The following is a 20225-nucleotide window of genomic DNA, read 5'->3' as shown; positions in this document are numbered from 1 at the left end:
AAAACCAAAGGACCCTAATTCAATTCCCCAGGGCACACATGTTAGCCAGATGCACAAGGGGGAGCACATGTCTGGAGGCCCAGGCATGTCTATTCTCTCTCCATCTTTCTCTGTCAAATAAATAAATATTTGTAAAAAAGACTCTGACTTAAAGCAAGACCAGAAGGAAGAGTGACAGTGCAGAACACCTGGCATTCCACCTTGGCTATAGGCAAGCAACTCCACCCCCCCCTTAACCACTGAAAGTGAGCGTATAGGGTACTGCAAGGACACATACATGGGCATGCACATACACAAGGAGAAAAATAAAAACCCCAAAGAAAACAACAATTAAAACTAATCCTGGGGCTGGAGAGATGGCTTAGCGGTTAAGCGCTTGCCTGTGAAGCCTAAGAACCCCGGTTCAAGGCTCGATTCCCCAGGACCCACGTTAGCCATGTGTCTGGAGTTAGTTTGCAGTGGCTGCAGGCTCTGGTGTGCCCATTCTTCTCACTCTCTCTCTCTCTGCCTCTTTCTCTGTCTGTCACTTTCCAAATATATAAATAAATATAAAACAAAAAAATTAAAACTTATCCTGGGTCTGGAGATGTAGCTTATTTTGTAGAACATATTCCCAGCGGGCATGAAGCCCTGGTTGGATCCCAGTATTACATAAAATCTTCTTCTGCTTCCCTCCATTACCAAAACTACCTCGACAGGCTCCCAATTTAACATGGAACTTCCCTAATGTGAGAAGGCATGTACTTACCTGGCCAGGTGGAACTAATGATCGGAAGGACATGTTTCCTGGCTTTGGTTTCATCATAAACAAAGGGTTCTGCTCATTATTCAGATGAGGCAGCTGCTGAGGAAGATAGGCCATCAATGCTGGTTTATTCTGGCCAGACCCAGGACCTCCTTGCCCACAGTCTGCTTTGTAATGAGAAAGGGGTTTTGTATTGCCATAGTCCAGAACAGAGCCTGGGGTATTCACAGAGTTCTGATTCAAGCTACTTGGTGACTGGTGACTCAGCAGGTTCACATGGCCAGGTTGGAGGAAGGGGCCGCCAGGCCGAGGGGAACTCTTATTCACACCAGGCATCATGAGTAGTTTGGAGTTGGCAAAGTCTTGCTTGTAGCCAGGAGGGCTGGCAGGCTTTTCCATGGGGTAAGGAACATCTAAGGGACTGTGGGAAGGTCCCGTTTGCTGCCATGTTGACATCTGGCCTGGGGTGGGTGCTGGGACAGCTTGTTGTGTGTTCTGGAGCATCTGTTCACGCTTCTGTTTAGCAGCCATCTGCTGGAGCTGGTGGGCAGAGGACAGCTCTGAAGCGCCTCCTGGCCCCTGGCTGGGCAACACCACACTCCCGAGGGCTCTTTGTGCATTCTGGGCCTGAGCTGATGCCTGCATCAGGCTTGGACTAGGATTGTCTGCCCCAGGTTGACCAGAGGTGTGGAACAGGGTCTGAGAGCCACCAAGGCTCGGGGAATCTGTGCTCACAGGGGCAGATGAAGGCCCTAAAAAGGTCTGCCCTGCAGACCCAGCCCGTACATGTGGAGAGCCTAATTGATCCTGGTCAAAGGCTGCTGGAGAAAACTCTGTCTTGATATTCATGTCCTGGGCCAAGGGGGGTTGTGTGGCAGAGCTAGAAGGCTCTGGCTCCTTCTTTTCCTCAAAGTCCTCAGTAAACAAGTCCTTCATGTCTTCATCAGGTACTGACCTGTTCAGCTCTTCAATGAGCTCCTTCCACTCCTGCTCATTAAGGTTGAGGTCTGGCATGAGGTTGCTCTGCGATATAGAGCCTCCCGCCCCAGCAATCATGCACGGCAGATCATCCACAGGCTCCTGCTTCAGCTCTTTGTTCAGGCTCAGAGGAAATGACTCACTGGGATTGCTGCTTCCATTCAGGTGGAGGCCTGTGTCTGCCAGGCACTTTTTATTGATAGTGTCTAGCCCTAGAGAGTGCTTCCCACCAGACTGGAGGGCATCAGCCCCAGATTTGTCAGGCTGGCCAAGGGGCGAGGCTGGAGGTAGCCCATTGGCAGACACAGTAACACTCAGAGGGGCCTCCCGGCGGGTCTTCTTGTGCCCAGGAAAGAGATCTCCATAGCCATTTTGTTGATCCCCATTTTGAGGGGAGGCAGCACTATCAAGATTCCTCTTCACTGTATCATGAAGATGCTGAAAGACAATGGAAAGATGGACAGGTATATAATTCCTTGCCTAAGGTGGCCTCTGCTTCCAACAGTGACTTAAACCAGGAACTTGAACCCTTGTAGTGCCCTCCAGTGGAGTCACACCTCCAATTCCCCTTAGAGCATTGCTTCTCCCAACCCAGTCTGTGCCTAACCAGTTAGAATTAAATGTCTTATTTGCTATGGGAAAGCAATGCATCAGACCCCAGACTTCTGCAGGATATAAACTTAATGCTGGTCATTATCATCTATTTTGAGGCTCTGCTAAAGAATGGAGCTTGGAGCCGGGCATGGTGGTGCACGCCTTTAATTCCAGCACTCGAGAGTCAGAGGTAGGAGGACCACCATGAGTTCAAGGCCACCTTGAGACTACATAGTGAATTCCATGTTAGCCAGAGTGAGACCACACGTCAAAAAACAAAACAATCAAACAAACAAAAACAAAAAGAATGGAGCTTGGGCTGGATAGATGGCTTAGCAGTTAAGTCACTTGCCTATGAAGCCGAAAGACCCAGGTTTGATTCCCTAGAACCCCATGTAAGCCAGATATACTTGGTGGCATATGTGTCTGGAGTTTATCTGCAGTGACTAAAGGCCCTGGTGTGCCCATTCTCTCTAAATAAATAAATATTAAAAATTTAAAAAGTCAATCTAGCCAGGTGTGGTGGTACGTGCCTTTAATCCCAACACTTGGGAGGCAGAGGTAGGAAGATTGCCATGAGTTCAGGCCACCTTGAGACTACATAGTGAATTCTTTGGCTAGAGTGAGACCCTATCTTCTGTTAACTTTTATTCTAAGTACATACTGTATTTCATCATTCACCAAACCTGTCCCCTCCTAGTGACCCTAAGGACCTGCAGTGTTTCAGCCTGGTGGTGTGTGTAGTGTTACACACCTGCAATTCCACACTGAGGGAGAAGGCTGAGGCAAGAAGGAATGACAATTCCAAGGCAGCCTGAGCTATATATAGTACGCCCCTTTCTCAAAACCAGACAGTTCTAATTCTATCTGTAAACAGGTTTTAGAGAGACAGGGTGGCATGTGGCATTCCATACAGAGAAGAGCTATACTGACCTGCCATTCTCATCCTGAGTGCAGGTATCCTCTCACCTGGGTGTCTTCCTGACCAAGAGAACTCCATGGACACCAGCTCTGGCCACTAAGGAGTACAACATTCTCAACTTCTTGGTCTTAATTACACTGCTGACAATCCTTTTCGCCACAGCAAGATATTCTGAACTATTAAATTTATTAACACAGAGCTCCACAAATACCAGCTGAGCACTTCTCTAAATCCATATGGGTACCTAAGTTGGTCTGGAAAAAAATGCCTACCAAATAGAACTGCAGAGCAAATGTAAACAACACAGTGGTAGCCCCCACATTAAGAAAAGGGCTTCTGGGCTGGAGAGATGGCTTAGCGGTTAAGTGCTTGCCTGTGAAGCCTAAGGACCCCGGTTTGAGGCTGGATTCCCCAGGAACCATGTTAGCCAGATGCACAAGGGGGCTCACACGTCTGGAGTTCGTTAGCAGTGGCTGGAAGCCCTGGCGCGCCCATTCATTCCTTCCCTCCCTCCCTCCCTCCCTCCCTCCCTCTCTCTCTCTCTCTCCCCATCTACCTCTTTCTCTCGCTGTTGCTCTAAAATAAGTAAATAAAAATAAATGAAAAAAATTAAAAAAGAAAAGAAAAGAAAAGAAAAGGGCTTCTGGGACCTAAGGACTTCCACTTTATAGGCTCTTCTGTTTCCTACTGCCACCTAGGGGAAGATGGAGACAGGAGAACCCTGCTCCGAATTTTTTTTTTTTTTCCTGGTTTTATCAAGGTATCACTCTAGCTCAGGCTGACCTGGAACTCGCTCTGTCATTCCAGGCTGCTCTCAAACTCACAGCAATCCTCCTCCTACCTCTACCTCCTTAGTGTTGGGATTCAAGGCCCCCCTGAGACTACATAGTGAATTCCAGTCAGCCTGTGCTACAGTGAGTCCCCACTTAAAAAAGAGAGAGAGAGAGAGAGAGAGGGGGGGGGGGGGCAGAAAAAGGGAGAGGGAGAGAGAGAATGAGAATGGGCATACCAGGGCCTCCAGTTGCTACAAATGAACTCCAGACACATGCGCCACCTTGTGCATCTGGCTTACACGGGTCCTGGTGAACAGAATATGGGTCCTTTGGCTTTGCAGGCAAATGCCTTAACTGCTAAGCCATCTCTCCAAGCTCTGGTGGTGCATACTTTTAATCCCAGCCCTGGAGGGTAGGGGGTGAGGAAGGAGACTGCCATAAATTGGAAGCCAGTCTGGGGCTAGCTACAGAGTAAGTTCCAAGTCAGCCTGGGCTAGAGACTGATTCTGACTCGGGGGAAAAAAAATGAAAAAATAAGTAGCTAATGTATTTCTAAAAGATTTTTATTTCTATTTATTTAGACAGAGAGAGGGGAAGACAGAGAATGGGCACGCCACGGCCTCTGGCCATTACAAACAAACTCTAGACACATGCACCACCATGTGCATCTGGCTTACCTGAGACCTGGAGAATTGAACCTGGGTCCTCAGGCTTCACAGTCAAGTGCTTTCACTGCTAAGCCATCTCTCCAGCCCCAGTAGCTAAAATTTTAATACCTATTTTTTTCCTACTCATTCTCATCTTCTGAGATAGTATTGCTATATAGTCCAGGGTGGCCTCAAACTCAATCCTCTTGCCTCTACTTCTCAAGTGGGGGGCACAGGTATGAGCCATCATGCTATCCTCTAATCTTTTTTCTCTTCTTCTTTTTCTTTTTTCTTCCCCCCCTTCAAGGTAGGGTCTCACTGAAGTCCAGGTTGACCTGGAATTCACTATGTAGTGCCAAGCTGGCTTCAAACTAACACAATCCTCCTACCTCTGCTTCTCAAGATGGAAGTGCATACCACCACACCTGGCACTATTGTTTTCTTTTGTTCCACACAGCCAGGTGCAGGCCATAAACAGAAGAGCTCATTTTCCATTTCCTACAGGGGAAGATGGACACCTTAGGGGTCAAGGCATTTGATGAGTCAGCTGGCTGACCAGGATTAGAAACACAATTTGTCTTTGCTCTAACAATAATAAAACCTTCCACTCCTTTCAATAGCCACATGCAAACAGCTGCAGACAACTACCAAAGCAACAACTTATTTTTTCAATACCAATTGCTTTTAGCCAAAAGAAATACTGGGCCAGAAAGCCAAGCGCCACATGTTCTCCCTCATATGGGGATCCTAGCTACAGATGACTGGGCTTCTGTGTGAGAATGAAAATACTTAGTAGCAGAGGCCAGTAAGTTGAAAAGGAGACATAAAGGGTGGAGAAAGGAAGGGAGGAGGATACTTAATAGGTTGATATTGTATATATGTAATTACAATGATTGTAATGGGGAGGTAATATGACTGAGAATGGAATTTCAAACGGGAAAGTGTGGGGGTGGGGAGGGAGGGAATTACCATGGGATATATTTTATAATAATTTAAAATTTTAATAAAAATTAAAAAAAAAAAAAAAAAAAAAAAAAAAAAGAAATACTGGGCCATATTCTCAAGTAGTGACAATTGTTAATTGGAATGGTGTCGATGGGCAGGGGGTGGGGAGTGTGGGATGTGTGGTTCTGGCAGATCTTTAAGCCTTGGGCAGGTGTAGGAGTTCCTGATATGTGCATGGCCCTGTAGGGGATGCCTCTAAAGACAGTAAACCTCAGAGTCTAATCTCCAGACATTTACAACAGAGATGGGAGAACAATTTGTGCAAGTTAAAAGTTAAATATGAGGATGAGAGCTCTGTGATGCTGTGTATGTGCAACGGCTCTCAGTCAATCCCTCCCTAGTACCCCCACCCCACAAAGGTATGTAAAGTTTAGATGGTGTTGCATACCTTTAGTTCTAGCATTTGGGAGTCTGAGGCCAGCCTGGGGTTACATAGCGAGACCCTACCAACAGAGACTGATTGATGCATTCGTTCATTATGAAGAATACAACAACTCCACTGAAAAGGACCCTCAGGGAATGGAGGTGGGGAAGAGGGATGACACCAATACACAATTTGTTTACATAGTAAAGTTCATAATTAATAAAAAGGTTAAAAATAAGGTGGAGAGATTGAGGAAGACAGTTTGGCATCCACATACACATTGCATGAACACCTGCACACATATGCACCCACACACATATGGACACACATACAAACACACAAAACAAATAGTGAGCAGAGCAGTTCTTGGAGCAGAAGAGCTTAACAGTATAGGTTACTAAACGTGCCATCTCAGCTCCCCCACCTCTGGAGGGCTCCTGTTTCTATCACTTCACCTTCAAGCCTCTCTGTGGGCAAACAGACAGTTTGATGAAATCTGTCCAGTGCACCTGGAGGTCCTGGTATGCCCATTCGGTCTGTCTCTCTGTCTTTTTTTTTCCTATCTCTTTCTGCTTGCAAATAAATAAAAATATTTATTAAAAAAATAAAAAAACTTCACCTTTATAGCATCAGTGACTAGGAATGCAAACACATCAGCATGGTGAGTACAAAGATGTCTGTAGGCTCCTCTCCAGGCAAGGAAAAATGGCAAGTTCATTCCAAAGCAATGCATTTTTCAGTAAACTTTGCAGTTTGATAATTACCTTAAAATTTTTAAAATACTTTTTTTGTATTATAAGTCAGAATTTAAAATTTCACTGATTTACTTATTTTTCTTAATATTTTAATTTATTAGAGACAGAAAGAAAGATGTGGACACACACACACAGAGAGAGAGAGAGAGAGAGAGAGAGAGAGAATGTGTGTGTGTGTGTGTGTGTGTGTGTGTGTGTGTGTGTACTGGCATGCCAGGGCCTCCTGCCACTGTAAATGAATTCCAGACTCATGCGCTTTGTGTATCTGGCTTTACATGGGTGCTGGGGAATCAAACCTGGGCCAGCACGCTCTGTAAGCAAGTGCCTTTAACCTCTCTAAGCCACTACTCCAGACCTTATTTATATTCAATTTTATTTATTTGCAAGCAAGCAATGAGAGAGACAGAGAGAAAAAGAGAAATAATGGGCATGCTAGGGCAAACAAACTCCAGATGTATGTGCATCTGCTTTACATGGGTACTGAAGAATCAAACCTGGGTCCTTAGGCTTTGCAGGCAAGAACCTTAACCACTAAGCAATCTCTCCAGACCTATTTACTTTTTTCTTTTCAGTTTTTTGAGGTAGGGTCTCACACTAGCTTAGGATGACCTGGAATTTACTATGTAGTCTCAGGATGGCCTCAAACTCATGGTGATCCCCCTACCTCTGCCTCCTGAGTGCTGGGATTAAAGGCATGCACCCCCATGCCTGGCTTTTATTTTCTTATTTTAAAGCATGGTCTCACTCTAGCCCAAGCTAACCTATGACTCATTTTGTAGTACCAGGCTAGCCTCAAACTCAGTGATCTTCCTATCTTTGCCTCCTGAGTGCTGGGATTAAAAGCATGTCCATGCCTGGCTCAATTTTTATTTTATTTTTTATATTTAATTTTACTTATTTATTTATTTATTAGAGGGAGAGAGACAGAGAGAAAGGGATGCCAGGGCCTTCAGCCACTGCAAACAAACTTCTGATGCATGTGCCATGTGTCTCTGGCTTACATGGATCCTGGGGACGCAAACCTGTGTCCTTAGGCTTTGTAGGCAAGCACTGTAACTGCTAAGCCATCTCTCCATTTTATTTTTATTTTTATTTTTATTTATTTATTTGAGAGAGAGATACGGAAATAGACAGGGAGAGAAAGAGAGAGAGAGAGACAGACAAAGAGAGAAAGGCCATTCTAGGACCCCCAGCCACAACAAATGAACTCCAGATGCATGTGTCCCCTTGTACATCTGGCTTACATGGGTCCTGGGGAAATCAAACCTGGGTTTTGGCTTTGCAGGCAAGTGCCTTAACCACTAAGCCATCTCTCCAGACCCTTCCCATTATATTTTTATTCTATTTATTTATTTATTTATTTGATTTTTCGAGGTAGGGTCTCACTCTAGCCCAGGCTGACCTGGAATTCACTATGTAGTCTCAGGGTGGCCTCAAACTCACGGTGATCCTCCTACCTCTGCCTCCCAAGTGCTGGGATTAAAGGCGTACCACCACACCTAGCCCTCCATTATAGTTTAAAATAATTATAGTTAACCAAAAATTACAATAGTATAGAAAAGTCTTGTGGCCTTTCACTCAGTTTCCCCTACTGCTAGTATTGCATGTAATTAGAGCATATCAACACTAGGAATTTGATATGCATACATCAGCTTTGCTTTTGTTTAGTTTTGTTTTTTTGAGGTAGGGTCTTGCTCTAGCCCAGGCTGGCCTTGAATTTACATTGATCCTCCTTCTTCATCTCCCTTTCCCTATTGCTGGGATTAAAGGTGTACACCACCACACCTGGCCTCTTTTTTTAAATTTTTTATTTATTTAATTGCAAGGAAAGAGAGAGAGGGAGAAGGAGGGAGGAAGAAAGAGGGAGGGAGACAGAGAGAGAATATGGATGAATATGCTGGGACCTCCTGCTACTGCAAACAAATTCCAGATGCATGCATACCACTTTGAACCTAGGCTGTCAGGCTTTACAAGCAAGTGCCTTTAAAGTGCTGAACCATCTCCAGCCTCCCCTCACCCTCTTAGCAGGTAAGAGCACTTTCCCATGCAAACACGAGGGCCTGAGACTACCCAAGTTCAGTTCCCCAGCACCTATGTAAACAGCTGGATATGGCCATGCACATTTATAACTCCAGTCCTGTGGGAAACAGAAAACAGAATCGCTGGGACTTGTGAAATTAGTGACACTCTGTCTCAAGGAAACTGGCAGATGAGCAATGAAGGGACCCTCAATGGTCTCCTTTGGCATCTACACATGTACAAGCATACATGCTACAATACAAAAATACAATACATTGAAAACAGGACAAATAATGCATGATTCCATGTATGAGGTACTTAAAAGTCATAGACGGGGGCTGGAGAGATGTCTTAGCGGTTAAGCGCTTGCCTGTGAAGCCTAAGGACCCCGGTTCGAGGCTCGGTTCCCCAGGTCCCACATTAGCCAGATGCACAAGGGGGCGCTCGAGTCTGGAGTTCGTTTGCAGAGGCTGGAAGCCCTGGCGTGCCCATTCTCTCTCTCTTCCTCTATCTGTCTTTCTCTCTGTGTCTGTCGCTCTCAAATAAATAAATTTAAAAAAAAAGTCATAGACGGTAGCTGCCAAGAGGAGGAAAAACATTATTTAATGTATATGGTTTCAGGTTTTTCTAAAAATTTTGATTTTTGAGACAGGGCCTCACTCTGTATAGCCTAGACTATCTTCAAATTCTGTATGTAGCTGAAGATTACTTTGAACCTCTGATCCTCCTACCTCTATCTTCTGAGTGCTGAGATTACAGGTGTGTATCAGCCTGCTGGTGCTGAGGAGCAGATCCAGGGTATTGCGCAGGCTAGGCAAGCACTCTACCCACTAAGCTACAAACCTAGCCATCTCCTCCAAGAGCCTTACCCTTGATTCTAGAACAGCTAAAGCAAAAAAGTTTCCCAGTCCCTCCTCAGACCTCACCCACTAAGTACTCCCTTGCCATTAGCTCTTGGAAGAACATCAATTGGTCCTGGAGTCCAGAACATGCACAGACTTCTGAAACCCCGGTGCAGAACAGGGTACCCAGATGCCCTTCACAGACAAGCATGCTGAAATAGCTAAAATCACTTGTCCAAATGAATTAGAGAGTTAAGGTCAGTCAGTAAATCTATTTGTTAAGGAGAAATACTTAAAATACCTAATACTGGGATTAAAAATGTGTGCCACTATGCCTGCCAAATACCTAATGCAGCATACAAGGCAATAAAAATAAGGCTTGGGCTGGAGATATGGCTTAGCGGTTAAGTGCTTGCCTGTGAAGCCTAAGGACCCCGGTTCAAGGCTCAGTTCCCCAGGTCCCACGTTAGCCAGATGCACAAGGGGGCGCACGCGTCTGGAGTTCATTTACAGAGGCTGGAAGCGCTGGCATGCCCATTCTCTCTCTCTCCCTCTATCTGTCTTTCTTTCTCTGTCTGTTGCTCTCAAATAAATAAATAAAAAATGAACAAAAAAAATATTAAAAAAAAAATAAGGCTTGCCAGGTGTGGTGGTATATGCCTTTAATCTGAGCATTTGTAAGACAGAGGAGGTAGGCGGATCTCTGTGAGTTTGAGGCCAGTCATCCTGGGACTACAGAGTGAGTTCCAGGTCAACCTGGGCTAGACTGAGACCCTACCTTGAAAAATAAAAATAAAAATTTTTTAAAAAAGGTACAGCAGACTCACGTGCACTTCTGTTACCCCAGGCACTGGGAAGGTGGACACAAGAGCATTGCGAGTTGGAGGCTGGACTGAGCTACATAGTGAGATCCCAATAATAAAAAAAAGTAATTATAGGGCTGGAGATATGGCTTGGCGGTTAAGCGCTTGCCTGTGAAGCCTAAGGACCCCGGTTCAAGGCTTGGTTCCCCAGGTCCCACGTTAGCCAGATGCACAAGGGGCGCATGCGTCTGGAGTTCATTTGCAGAGGCAGGAAGCCCTGGCGCGCCCATTCTCTCTCTCTTCCTCTATCTGTCTTTCTCTCTGTGTCTGTCGCTCTCAAATAAATAAATAAATAAAATTTTTTAAAAAGTAATTATAATAAAAACAAAGAGGTAAATCTGAATTTCTATTTTCATTTTAGCATTTAACCAATATAGAACCTTTTTTGTACTAAGTTTTAAACATCCAAATACACATTTTAGACTTGAGCACAACTCAGTTTGGTCTAGGCACATTTCAAACACAAACCCTGCCTGACTGGTGGGTCCTTAAAGGACAGGGTAGCCCTAAAAACTAGCTTTCAGACTAAGTTTTCAGGATGGTACCAAAGACACAAGAATGTCTATTACTTGTCTGGATTGGGCAGCAGGATACTTATTGCACACAGGGCCCAACACAAACACTTTTGTGCATCTGCACAAGATACTTCACCATTTTTGCCATTCCTTTCTTTCTCCACACCCCCAAGGGTCTCACTCTAGCCTAGGCAGACCAAAAACTCAGCCTGTAGCCCCAGGCTAAAGATCTTAGATCTATCTAAAGATATTAGACAGATCCTACTTCCACCTCCCTGGGGGGCCTACTCCTTCCTATTTCTAGCAAACTCCCCACTTTCAACTTCTTTGGCATGAATCAATTGAGAGGCGATGAAGCCAGCCACAGTCTAAAGCCCTGGGGGGCAGGGAGGAATTCAGCAGGGAACAAACCAAACACCTGGCTCTTCTAGACCTATACAGCTGAGAAGTACTCCCAAAGCGGTGGGGGGGGGGGGTCATAGAAAGAGGCTGCTGCCTTGATGACTTTAAATGACAAGCTCAGGAAAGGCCTCACTGCATGTATAAAGTCTGAGCAAGAAAGTACAGACAGTCACGCTAATACTTACAGAGACCCAGACACTGCAGTGCAATGCAAGGGCTAAGGCAGGTGGGTATCTGCCCATGAGCAGGAGCCATATAGCTCAACAGAGAACAGGAACAAAGAGCACGAGGTGTCACCAGAGAGAAAACAGCCAGGTGGGCCGGACTGTAAGGGCTTTGTGGACTCTGGGTGAGATAGACAAACATGGGATTCTGAGCAAAGGAGGATCATGTGGGGCAGAGAGCAGACTGCAGGAGGGTAGGAACAGCCGGAGACCAATTAGACAACAGCAGTCTAGGTTAGAAATGATGTCAGGGCTGGGCGTGGTGGTGCACGCCTTTAATCCCAGCACTCAAGAGGCAAAGTTAAGATTGCTATGAGTTCAAGGCCACCCTGAGACTACAGAGTGAATTCCAGGTCAGCCTGGGCTAGAGTAAAACCCTACCTTGAGAAAAAGAAAGAAAGAAACGATGTCAGACTCAGGCGGTAGTGGCAGAGATGGTGAAAGAGGCCAGGTTCTGGTTTTGTGTTGTGGAAGGACCTAGAAGTTTTGCTGATGCCTGGCTGTAGGGTTGGGCTAAGGATCTCTGGGAGAAGAACATTGCTAGCAACTCATGTGTGGCGAGAACACAGTGAGATAAAGCAGCAAGAGGCCAGGCCTGTCTGTATCGTCAGTGGGTACATGGGGGTAAGGATATAGATGGGCAGTGTGGTGGTTTGATTCAGGTGTCTCCCGTAAGTTTAGGTGTTCTGAATGCTGGGTTCCCAGCTGACGGAGATTTGGGAATTCATACCTCCTGGAGGCGGTGTAGTGTTGAGGGCGGGTTTATTGGAGTTATAGCCAGTTTCCCCCTGTCAGTGTTTGGCACACTCTCCTGTTCCTGTTATCCACCTTATGTGAGCCAGGGGGTGATGTCCACCCTCTGCTCATGCCATCATTTTCCCTGCCATTGGGGAGCTGCCCCTTGCGCCTATAAGCCAAAATAAACCTTTTTCCCACAAGCTGCTCTTGGTTGGGTGATTTCTACCAGCAATGCGAACCTGACTGCAACAGGCAGAGAACAGTTTTTGCTAGGAGCACAAGGGATTCTGTGGACATCCCTTAGCACTTGACAGCAGAGGACACAGTTTCCAAGGGTGACTGCAGAGTTTGCATAGCTTTCTTGTGCTACCTTCTAGCTAGCACACCCCAGGCTGCACAATGGCCAGTCTGTCTCCACTAGCTATGAGCACAGGAGCAGCTTCTTCACTCGGCTGGCTGTCTTTCCAAAACCCAAACGGAACTTGGCTCATCATCACTGTTCAGTCACCAGATGTTAAATTCTGACTTTTGGCTGAAATTGACCAGTTTGCCAAACCAGAAAGAACTCCATGGGCAGCCAGATTTTTTATACTAGCCAGGCAGGGTGACACACACTGTTAATCCCAGCACTTGGGAGACAGAGGTAGGAAGATTGCTGGGAGTTCAGGCCAGCCTGAGCTAGAGTGAGACTCTACCTTGAAAAACCTAAGGAAAAAAAAAAAGGCTTGAGATATGGCTCAGCAATTAAGCCACTTGCCTGCAAAGCCTAACAAACCAGGTTTGATTCCCCAGTACCCACATAGATCCACACACAAAGTGACACATGCATCTGTAGTTCATTTGCAGTAGCTAGAGACTCTGGCATACCCGTTCTGTCACTCTTCTATACCCCTCTCTCTCTCTCTCTGCTTGCAAATACATAAAAAGTATAAAAACATAAAAATAATAAACTCAAAGAATCAAAACTGCAACAAAATAGATATCCACTTAAAACTCAAAAGAAGTAACATTTATTGAGAACCTATTTTTTTTTTTTAAAGTTTTTCAAGGTAGGGTCTCACTGTACCCAGGCTGACCTACATGATGTAGTCTCAGGGTAGCCTCGAACTCACAATGATCCTCCAACGTCTGCCTCCCAAGCGCTGGGATTAAAGACACAAGCCACCACTCCTGAGTTTTAAAACTTCTTTGGTGCTAGGCAGTGTTGGGCACTGCCAAGCACAGGCTAGAGGCTTCAGGAAAGGGGCCTGAGCTTCCAAGGAAGGCTAAGGACCCCCAGGCTATAAGAGGCCACTCCTTCTCCAAGCCCACCACACCTGAACTTAGGCTCTGCCCATAGCCCTGGTAACCTTTGGCCAGTTGACTAGGAAACTCCTTATCAGCCAGCAGTCTTCACACAGCCCTGAGACCCTAGATCACCTGACACCCCCTTGCCATTGCCTACTTGCTGGAATGAATGTCCCCATATGCTAATTAGGCATCAGAAATGAATTTGGTATGTCCAATCCCCTTAAGGTCCTGCCCCCACCCTCAGATGCTTATAAACCTATTTTCATTGACAATAAACTGAGAGAGCTGTTTAACTATTTCCTGGGAGTGTTTCTCTCGTCACACGCTCACCTACCCCAGTTGCCTGGGCACCTTCCGGGACCATGGCTGGGCCCCGGAGGATACAGGAACCCACAAGACAGAACCTGCACAAAGGCAGTGTTATCACTATTTTACATGAACAGAGCCAGGAGAAAGAGGATCAGAGGCAACTATGGCTTGAAGGTAGCAGTAGAGAATATTTGATGGGCTATGAGCCAGAATACCCACCTGCAGCTTCATGGCTCCCAGGAGTGGTCTCCTGCCTACCACAAAAAGACTGGTATAGTACAAAGTATGCACATGAAGGCTGCATGCATGGGCCTAAATCATACCACAATTTGGAAATGGGATTCTAGCTAGGTATGGCCATGCACACCTTTGGTCCCAGCATTGAAGTAGGGGAATCACTGAGTTCAAGGCCAACCTAGGGTAGAGTGAGATCCAGGTCATCCTGGGCTAGAGTGAGACCCTACCTTGAAAAAAAAAAAGAGTATTCTATGCTTTCTCAATTAAAAAAAAAAAAAGCAAATGGGATAGCACATACTCAGTAATCCCAGCACTTAGCAGACAGAGCAGAAGACTCAGGAATTAAAGTCACCCTTGACTACATAACAAGTTTGAAGCTACCTGGGTGCATGAAATCCTGTCCCCAAAACCAAGGCAGCTGGGCATGGTGGTGCACACCTTTAATCCCAGCACTCCGAAAGCAGAGGTAGGAGGATTTCTGTGAGTTCAAGGGCAACCAGGAGTTACAGAGTGAGTTTGAGACCAGCCTTGGGTCTCAAAAAAAAAAAAAAAAAAAAAAAAAAAAACTGTGCAGATTTGGAACTGTGGGTTAGTTTTGGATCTAATGACACCCTCACTACTCCTATGCAGTCACCCTGGTAAAGGTACCATGGCTTAATTCAATTTCTTAGCAACCCCTAGAATGGCTACCCCTGTAGAAACTAGTTCATTTCTGACTCCTACTAAAAGATCAATCACCATGTTCATTTCACTTTACCATCCAAATATCTCTAGAATCTAGCCTTTCTTCCATTTCCACTCCACTACTTTCTAGTTCTGAATTATTTTTTGCTTAGACAAAAAGAACTACATTTTAAATGATCTGCTTGCTGGCCACCTTTCTGATCCCTCAATCTACCATCTACATCACTACAGAGTATCTAAACTACAAATATATTCATGTTTCACTTTTATATGTGATGGTTATTTTTGTGGATCAACCTGACTAGATGGGGAGAGTAAATCCAAGAAATTTTGCCAATTATTATTCTAGGTGTGTGTTGCAGACAGGTTTGCATTGCTGGTAGAAATCACCCAACCAAGAGTAGCTTGTGGGGAAAAAGAGGTTTATTTTGGCTCACAGGCTTGAGGAGGAAGCTCCATGATGGCAGGGAAAACGATGGCATGAGCAGAGGTGGGACATAACATCCTGGCCAACATAAGGTGGACAATAGCAATAGGAGAGTGTGCCAAACACTAGCAAGGTGGAGATGGTTATAATACCCATAAGCCTGCCCTCAGCAACACACTGCTTCCAGGAGGCATTAATTCCCAAATCTCCATCAACTGGGAACCTAGAATTCACAACACTTGAGTTTATGGGGTACACCTGAATCAAACCACCACATTCTGTCCCTGGCCCCTATAAACTGATAACCTTATGTGATGTAAAATGCAGTACATTCATCCAATTTTAAAAGTCCCCATAGTTTTTATCAATTTTAATGATGCTCATACATTCCCATAGTCCAAGATCTTTTAACTGAGCCATAATACCAATCCCCCCCAAAAAAAAAACAATGGCACAGAATAAACATTCACACTGCAAAAGACGACATTGGGCATAACAAAGAAATATCCAACCAAAACAAGATTTAAAACAAGGCAAACATTAAACTCTGTAACTCCAAGTCCAACAACTCTAGCCAGTGACAAGTCTCTGGAATTCCAATTCCAATTCTGTGGCCCCCAGCTAAGCTACTCACAGTCCTGGAAAACTTCATTGAAGCCGGCAGCTTTCCTTAGCAGCCATCTTGTGGTCCCGACATCTCCACTGGGTCTCCACTGCAACCCATGGTTCATCCTCATGGCTCAATGGGGTCTCCATGCAGGCATCCAGCAAACCTGCTTCACACTGGCCATGGCCGTTTCCAAAACGTTGCAAATTCAATGGCCCTCTCTTTCCTGCATTTCTTATATTCCATAATACCAGGTAGTCAATTTGTTAATACAGGGGGGAATAAAGCGGACTTTGAAGAACAGGACACTCCTTGAGCACTCAGGCCCCTTCAAAAGAGTCTACATTCTTCCTATTGCCCCAGTGCAGGTCAACTGGCCCAATCTCAAAGGTTATAATCTCTCAATTGCAACTGAATGGGCAGCAGTTCATCCGGAGATTTTTCTTTCTGTGCCATAACCCTCTGCTTATACCATCATTTTCCCCTGCTATTGTGGAGCTTCCCCTCAAGCCTGTAAGCAAAAATAAACCTCTTGCCGGGCGTGGTGGCGCATGCCTTTAATCCCAGCACTTGGGAGGCAGAGGTAGGAGGATTGCTGTGAGTTCAAGGCCACCCTGAGAGTCCATAGTGAATTCCAGGTCAGCCTGGGCCAGAGTGAGACTCTACCTCGAAAAAAAAAAATAAATAAAAAAAATAAATAAACCTCTTTTTCCCACAAGCTGCTCTTAGTTGGGTGATTTCTACCAGCAATGCGAACCTGACTACAACAGTGTGCCTGAGGGTGATTCTGAACTAACAGTTGAATTGCTCTGATTTGGGTGAGCATCAGTCATTTTGGGGGATGGGTAGCATTAAAATAATAATAAAGGGTTGGAGAGATGGCTTAGCAGTTAAGATGCTTGCCTGCAAAGCCTAAGGCTCCATGTTTGACTCTCCCGAGCTGATGACATAAACCAGATAGATGAACAAAGGTAACACAAGTGGAAGGTCATACATGCCCACTAGGTGGTGCAAGCATTTGGAATTTAATTTTAGTAGCTGAGGCCCTGGTGCTCCAATTCTCTATCTCTTGCTCTCCTAAATTTTTTTTTTAAAAAGGAATAACAAGGCCAAATAACCTGGTGCTGAAGGAGAAGTAGGAGGAATATAGTTTTCTTTTGGGGGGGAAAGAGGGTTTACAAGGTAGGTCTCATTTTAGTTCAATTTGACCTGAATTCACTATATAGTCGCAGGGTGTCCTCGAACTCAGTGATCCTACTACTTCTGCCTCCCAAGTGCTGGGATTAAAGGCATGCACCAACATATCTGGCAGAAGCTAGCTGTTTCTGGCAGTTTGGGTTAGGAACTGAGGCCCAAAGAAAACTGATGCCACCTCACCCTGGCAAGAATGGAACTCTGTCTGATCAAGAGCAATCTACAACAGCTCCCTGAACCCCACAACCCAGTCTAGCACACTACCTAGATAGGTGACCTGCACTACCCAGGTGGACTGGCCCTGAAGCCTGCTCCTTCAAATGTACAAACTAGTTGGTTTTCCCCTTTACACACCTGAATTTGGTGAAAGAATATATTTTCAATCAACTATAAAGGTCTGCCAGTGCTGTTTTCCAGTCTATCTCTCTACTCCTTGCATGCTCTGGTCACAGGGATACACTGGTCTGGTGGTGATACCCCAGCACTTCCAAGCTTGGTTGGTTGCAAGGAAGCGCAGAATACTGCTTCTTGGTCTGGGTAGTTCTTCTGCTTGTCTCTGCTTCATACTTTGGGGTAACTTCTGATTTGGAGAAACTTCTTAATTTAAATTATATATATATAAAATTTTTCCTCTGGTCTCTGAAACTACCACGTGGATGCTTCCTCTAAACTCAATTCTTTGTTGAAAATTGGACAGGACCCAAAATTGGGTTCATAAATTAGGGGACCACCTCAGAACTCCAAAATCCTGCATTAGTACCACCTCCTAGGAGGGCTTGGCCTAGCTTCTAGACAGTACTTTGCTTGTCTTAACCATGTGCTGACAAGGATCTTTCTCTTCATGCTGTTAAGGGACATGCATGTCATTCATAGCTGGAAGTAGGGCATGGTGGGTTTAGAAGCTTAATAGTTGAAGGGACACAGGAGGCCCCTCCCTCTGGCCATATTTCACTACACATTCAGGGGCTGGTCCACATCTCAGGCCTGCTAGGTAGGCATTCAGATGCTTTTCCTTGGGTTAAACAAATGTCCCTGCCTCCCGGGCTGGAAAAATGACTTAGCAGTTAAGGTTTTTTGTTATTTTTTGAGGTAGGGTCTCACTCTGGCCCAGGCTGACCTGGAATTCACTATGTAATCTCCTACCGCTGCCTCCTGAGTGCTGGGATTAAAGGTGTGTGCCACCACGTCCAGAGCATTTAAGGTTTTTACCTGAAAAGGCTAGTGACCTGAGTTCAATTCCCCAACACCCATGTAAAACAAGATGCACAAAGTGGTGCATGCATGTAGAATTCATCTGCAGTGGCTAGAGGCCCTGCTGTGCCCATTCGCACGCGCGCGCGCTCCCTCCCTCCCTCTCTCTCTCTCTCTCCTCTTGGCTTATAAAATATATGTATGTATGATGGCCCCTAGAAGTAAGTTGTAGTGAGCAGTCCACCTCTGGGCTTGCATTGCTTCAGCAGGGCTCAATTGCTGGGATCATTTACCTCTACAGTGGGATTTCCTTATCTTTCCTTCTGTGCTGGATCTCCTGTGTCTCCTTCTATCTTGTATTTTTTTTATAAATCTTTTTTTTAAAATTTTTATTAGCATTTTCCATGATTATAAAAAAAAATATCCCATGGTAACTCCCTCCTCCCCCCACTTTCCCCTTTGAAATTCCATTCTCCATCATATTACCTCCCCATCTCAATCATTGTACTTACATATATACAATATCAACCTATTAAGTACCCTCCTCCCTTCCTTCCTATCTTATATTTTTGTTTGTTTGTTTTGAGGTAGAGCTTTACTATAGCCCAGGCTGACCTGAAATTCACTATGTAGTCTCAGGGTGGCCTTGAACTCATGGCAATCCGGCAATCCACCTACCTCTGCCTGGGATAAAAGGCGTGTACCACACCAGCCTTCTATCTTGTATTTTGTTCTTTCATGATTTACTCTTTATTTTGTGAAACACAATTTCCAGTCCTTTCAAAAGGAGTATGAGTTTAAAAATGACTTCATTTAAAATTCGTTCTTGTTTAATAGTTTTGACTACAAGCATAAAATTCTAGGCTGGTTAATTTTTTTCTACATATTTTGAGGTAGGGTTTCACTCTAACCCAGGCTGACCTGGAATTCACTATGTAGTCTCAGGGTGGCCTCAAACTCACGGAGATCCTTCCTACCTCTGCCTCCCGAGTGCTGGGATTAAAGGCGTGTGCCACTACATCTGGCTTTTTCTTCAGAATTTTGAAGACACTCCTCCAACTGTCTTTGTGCTTCCTATATAGCTGACATGAAGCCCAAGGAATTGCATTAACCCAGTGATTTCCTCAAATTGAAACATTCCCTCTGGAGGGAGGAAGAAGGCTCATAAGACTCAGGAGGTAAGCAAATCCAGGAAGGTTGAAATTGAAAAGCTCACCTGACTCCCCATGGTTACATAAGGGCACAAGTGTTGAGGGGAGGCCTCTGACCAGCAGACTGCCTGCAGGTCCTGCAGTGAGCTCCAGGTACAGCTTTCGTGAGTGGCCACCTATGCTGGAGTGTGCTTTCTGGTATGACTGCTGCCATCCATGCTCCTGTAAGTCTCCATCACCAATGCCAGGTTTTGGTGCACTTGTGCTTTGGTCTGTCCTCTATGTCCAATCTAGGATGAAGATGTGTGTTCATGTCTCCCTAGGCAAAATTTCATGCAGCATCTAACACTCCTCACAATAAAAGCTTATAAATCTTTTCAAACCCAATGTTGAGAAATGTGACTGGTGTGGGTCTATTTTTATTTTTTTCCTTACTGCTGGGCACAAGGCAACCATATTCTTCAATTCTCAAACTAACATTTCTAACTCACTACCCCATTTTCTCTCTCCCTATAATTTCTATTATTCAGATGTTGGATCTCTGTAATGGTTCTTTTTAGTTTCCTTTTCATTTTTTACTTTTCCTTATTTTTATTTGCTGTGTGTTTGTGTGTGTGTGTGTTTGTGTGTACACAAACAGCACACCAGGGCTTCTTGCCATTACAAACACCAGAAATGCCACTTTTGCATCCAGCTTTATATGGTTGGCTTGGGAATTGAACCTGAGCTATCAGACTTTTCAAGCAACT

General features: G+C 45.0%; 1 protein-coding gene across 1 annotated transcript in view; it reads right to left on the bottom strand.

The window, feature by feature from the left end:
- Maml1 (mastermind like transcriptional coactivator 1) overlaps window positions 1-20225 on the bottom strand; it is a 53346-nt gene that overhangs the window by 19625 nt on the left and 13496 nt on the right. Inside the window, exon 2 of the mRNA XM_004666614.2 lies at window positions 749-2161. Within this exon, the coding sequence (XP_004666671.1) occupies window positions 749-2161 (1413 nt within the window). The remainder of the gene's footprint in view (window positions 1-748; window positions 2162-20225) is intronic.

This window comes from Jaculus jaculus, chromosome 6, assembly GCF_020740685.1.
Source record: "Jaculus jaculus isolate mJacJac1 chromosome 6, mJacJac1.mat.Y.cur, whole genome shotgun sequence".
Taxonomy (NCBI): Eukaryota; Metazoa; Chordata; class Mammalia; order Rodentia; family Dipodidae; genus Jaculus; species Jaculus jaculus.
Note: the sequence above shows the minus strand (reverse complement) of the source record. Positions and strands in the feature narration are given on the sequence as shown.